General features: G+C 40.4%; 1 protein-coding gene across 1 annotated transcript; it reads right to left on the bottom strand.

Annotated features, from left to right (window-relative positions):
* Positions 1–1,710: 1,710 nt before the first annotated feature.
* Positions 1,711–4,220, bottom strand: LOC311113586 (homeobox protein OTX1 B-like; the record flags this gene model as incomplete). The annotated part of the gene is made up of 3 exons (XM_084156837.1): positions 1,711–2,502; positions 3,384–3,535; positions 4,124–4,220. 3 exons carry the CDS (start codon positions 4,218–4,220, stop codon positions 1,711–1,713), a joined length of 1,041 nt encoding a protein of 346 aa, XP_084012963.1.
* Between the last annotated feature and the right edge of the window lie 906 nt (positions 4,221–5,126).

Below are 5,126 nucleotides of genomic sequence, written 5' to 3'. Positions count from 1 at the left end.
TACATATCTCTCGGGAAATATACAACATTTCCACTCCCCAAAACAAATAAACGCAAAACCTGAAAGTTATTAAGCATTTTGTGATGAAGGATCACTACAAATATGTAACTTTATGTAACACAAATGATAGGAACCGATAGCCTATTGCAATTGTCATTCGTAGGCCCATTTCGTTCCCATTTGAGGCCGCAACTTCAATTTAAAAAGACAAACTTGTGAATGAATACCCTATATCAATGCAGTAGGCCTATTATAAAATGGGATAATCTAAGGACATGATTTTTGTTGTTTTATTTTGTTTCCACCGAATGTTCGGTCAAAATAACAGGCCTTTCTGTCTTCGATTTGACATGAATGGAGACGGGTTGAACAGGAGGTAAAAATGCGTGTGTTCATAATAAAATGTGTTGTGCTATTTTGTCTCATCAACATTCAAATAAAAATGACAACTTCTCTCAAGGGGAAAATGAAAACAGATCATAATTAGGGCCCTGTGTTTTGCGCAATCATATGACACAGCAAGATGTTCTTCTGTATTTTAAGCTTTATGCAGAAATGATAAATACACCCAATATTTAAGCAATTGTCTAAGGATGGTGCTGGAATATCTGACATAAAAATAAATGAGGATAGTTTGATGAAAAAGCTTGAAATACATGTTCAAATCCAGGCATGTCACGTGATAGTGCAAAACACAAGAGCCCTAATCATAATGGCAATAAAGTGGCACATGGATAAAAAAAATTAAACCATCTTTAGGCCAAGTCCATTATTAGTCTTGAATTTACACCTAAAATTCAATTTGTCTGCAATACACTACTTTTAAAATATGTTCATTCCTTGGTCATAAAGTTCTGAGGGCCGTCAAAGTATTTCAACTAATGTAATCTAAACCTGCCAAAAAAAGCACCACTAGGTATTCAGATAAGAACACTCTTTGCACTGGAGAAACCAACCATGTTTTTAACGAATCTTTATTATAAAGACACGAATGTACATTTTAAATTTCATTAGAATACTGACATTGCGTGTCTAATTCACATTTTCTTCGTGAAGAACAATAGCAAAATCTTTGACCTTATAAACAAGTGCTGCAATTAAACTTCCAAAATACAACACTACAGTCCGGACAATGAACAATATTCAAGTTGGAATTAACATAAATTTGAATATCAGCAAACTGAAAACAATAGCAGCATCTTAATTTCTCAATTTAAATGGTATCTAATGGGTAGGCCTATATGAAATACATGAGCATAAAATATCATATTTTTCCATAAAACACATTTTGTGACAAATGTTCGCCCTCAATTGGTCGTTCTTGGGAATATTTATGTAAAATCCATAACACAGTGCTCTTGCTCCATCCTGAAAAAACAATTCTAACTCAAAGGGATTAACTACATACTTTTGAACATGTTGGAGGGCAGTTTTCAGAGTTCATGTGTAGAAAAATATTCCTTGATGTCCCAAAGTATGGGTGAGTGGATCCAATTCAAGCTTGTTCTAAAGTTGATTCATAAAATGGTCAAAGAAGATGCCACCCGGACAGGCTTTTTCATCTGTGCGTTACTTGAATTCTCCAAACATTAACTTAAAAAAGGCTTGATAATTGTCTCTACTATTCGTTAACTTCTTAATGCTTTGAAGAAAAAAGCTCTTCAACAATAAAACTAAACAAGAATACTTATTTGAAAGTGGGAAAAAAAGTCACAAGACTTGGAACCGCCAGGAGGAGGCCTGGTCTTTGTAGTCCAAGCAGTCGGTGGTGTTGAAGTTGAGTTTCCATGAAGAGGCTGCGGCCGTTTGTTCTTTGTAATCCAGACAGTCTGAGGAGTTGAAGGCCAGGCCGGCCCCGCTGTAGGCCTGGTGGTGGTGGGGGTGGTGATGGTGGTGGTGCCCTGAGGTCTGCCCTATGTGGTGGTGCGGGTGGCCAGACATGGAGGAGCCCGTCATGGGGCTGAGCTGGTGGGGATGGTGGGGGTGGTGGTGAGAGTGCATGGGGGCCAGGTACGAGCTGCATTCCACCCCACCGAAGTAGGAGCCCGTTGACGCCGGGGCGGGGTAGCCCTGCCCATAGGCCGCAGCTGTCTGGCTGTAAGACACCGGGTAGGAGGACGTTCCTCCAGTACCTGAAACAGACCTCTGCATGCAGGAGGCACTGGTGGGGGGAGCAGGGTCGGGGACAGGGGGTGGTGCGGGGGCCGGGGAGATGGGCGCAGGGCTCCAGATGGAGGACACTGGGGCGGTGACGGAGGTAGAAGTGCTGCTCAGGCCTTGGCCTCCATGGCCGGAGGGATGGGAGACACCGGATGAGGCAGAGGAAGAGGAGGAGGAAGAGGAGCCGGTGCTGGACACTGCCGGAGGGGTGAACTGACCACTGCTCTCTGAGCCTGTGCTCTCCCTGGTTGGAGAGGACTTCTTCTTGGCGGGCCGGACTTTAGCATTGTTTCCACTCTGGGCCTGCTGACGGCACTTGGCTCTCCTGTTCTTGAACCATACCTGCACAACAAGAGGCAAAGGGTCAACTTTAAAATGCTGTATGTCATCTGTCCAAACAAATTTGCAAAACATTGATTTAGTAAGCAGTTGTCAAACTCGTCATGCCAACTTGCAACAAACTGAATAGCTATTTCCATAAAAAATATTGAATGCTTTGTAATTTGTACAATTAGTGGCATATATAATACTTTATTGCAAAGGCATAACTAATATCAACTCTATCAATCAATCGTTCATATCTTCTTGTAGGTCAACAAAACAACATTAGTCTTTATTCACTGATTCTCCTGTCCCATTTTAGGCATTGCAAACATTTGGAAATTACATGAAACTGTTGTGCAGTCAGTGTTCGATTTGCAGGCTACCTCTGCACAGGCTTGGCTGCCTACCCTGCATACTGTGCACATTTCTCAGCTAAATCAGTGAAACTCTAGAGGAAGCTGCCATAATTGCAGTAAGCCTGTGAGAGGGGTACAAAAGCTGGTTACATAAAGGCTCTCGCGCCCATTTCAAAAGTTCTAAAGATCGCCCTTATGTGAGAGCTGAACATAAATTATACCTTTAAAACACATATTTGTTGAACTATCATAACCAGTTTTAATATCTGATTATGCATATTGTTTATTCATGTAGTATACAATTGCATCTAAGAGCTGGATTGCAGTGTAGGCTACATAACATTTAGTCCAAATAAAAACTAAACTGTGTTGAAACTCAATAAAATCCTAAATAAAAGGTATAATATTGATTGAAAGGTGCAGTAATAGGCCTTGTCCTGGTCGCTGCAGTTTTGCAAGTTCCCACAAATGGCCCACAGGTTCACACAAACAATAGTAGGCTACAGTACAGTAGTAACGATATAATTGCAATTCTGTACAAACCTGTACTCTAGACTCAGGCAAATTGATTTTCAGTGCGACTTCTTCCCGCATGAAAATGTCTGGGTAGCGCGTCTTGCCGAAAAGGGACTCCAGAATGTCCAGCTGAGTGCGTGTAAAAGTTGTTCTCTCTCTCCGCTGTTTCCTCGGATGCGCTGAAATGGAATAGAAACCTGTCAATGGAAACTCTTCGAAGCCATTTCGATCTGATAATAAAACGAAATGAAAAAACATTGTTCATCAAAACAAACGAGGTTCAATATAAGTATTCAAAGCGTCCATCTCATATTCTAATATATTTCAGAAATAGCTAGCTTCAAAATCAAAGTCAAGTGTTTCTTCAAAATGAAAATAACCTGTGATTTATATATATTGGAAATATTTAACCGTGTTTAATCACAGCATCTTCTGCACTACAATAGGCCTTCACCGCAATCACACTAGGTCTACAGTTAGTTAGTCATGTAACATGTGAAAACGGATAATGGTGCGCAGGAATTAATCTTGTTATTATATCATACCATCCTATAGTTTGACACCAACTCGTGCTTAATTATGCGTTTCCGTGCATTTGGAAGTGCGTCATTATCCAGATGCACATGGAATGTATTGCGGAAGAGCAGTGTTTGCTACCTGGTCCGATATTTTTTCATAATGAGCAACAGACAACTATCTAATATAACGTCACAGGTGATTCGGATTTGGCACAGTTGGTGTGAAGTGTTTGGGGGCATTTTGCTGACCTGGATACCCCACTGATGGGTGCAGTAGGTCCATGGCCGTACCGCTGAGCCCCATTCCGTTCATGCCGTACGGGGCCTGTTTGAGGTATGACATCATGCTAGAAACGGACACGGGGAAACCAAAGTCCGTGCGGAAAAGTTCGATTCCCCCGATGTTGCAGTCCCTTGATGAAATCCTGCAATGGAAAACGCATTGTGAGTAGAATGTGAAAATATAGATTTATGTTGGTTATTCATTTATATTGAGTAGCCTACAAAGAGCAATTCAACAAACTAGACTTGATTATAATAATTAAAATGTCCCTATATTCAAATTATGGTTAATTAAATTGGAAATAGCCTGAGACAACATCAAAGTGAACTTATATTTCCAATATTAAAACGTTGCTAAATTCCAGTAGCCTATAGGACATTTTGATTAAGACTTCCAACTTTCACGCGAGTCATATCAAACCTGAATCAAAAAGCCAATTCACTCTCCAAAAATTCAAAGATTAGCCATTTACAAAGGTTTCAAACAAAGTATGACATGACGCGTTAACGTGGCTAAACGATATCCAATTATAAACTCAGGTTGCAGTCATCCATCACTACAGTAAAGAAATAATTACGGATGAAATCTGTCGCCAGTCGTGTATTAATTCCATTTGACGCATGACTTCTTATGGGCAACCTCTAAGCCCTTGTTTTGATAAATTCATCCACCGTTAAAAACATTACATTCGCCCCCTTAAGCACATTTCCGGTGCATGGAGAGGCCTGCAAGATAAGATTAATGACTTTGATCAATAAAATAAAGCATGCATCAGTGTCATAACAGCCTGCATAAATTACAAATGCACGCACAAGCTACACATAAACAGCCTTATAATCCATTTCACTGTTATTGTAGGCCATTTTATGACAAAATCAGCACAATTTATTATACTATTTCACACGTAGTTTGTCTACGCCTACAGGCTATACAGGGCCGACATGCTACGCCTGCGTAAAATAAAAAATT

Source organism: Coregonus lavaretus, assembly GCF_964263955.1.
Source record: "Coregonus lavaretus genome assembly, chromosome: 40".
In the NCBI taxonomy this organism is placed as follows: domain Eukaryota; kingdom Metazoa; phylum Chordata; class Actinopteri; order Salmoniformes; family Salmonidae; genus Coregonus; species Coregonus lavaretus.
The sequence above is the reverse complement of the archived record's forward strand: the minus strand, read 5'-3'. Positions and strand labels throughout refer to the sequence as shown.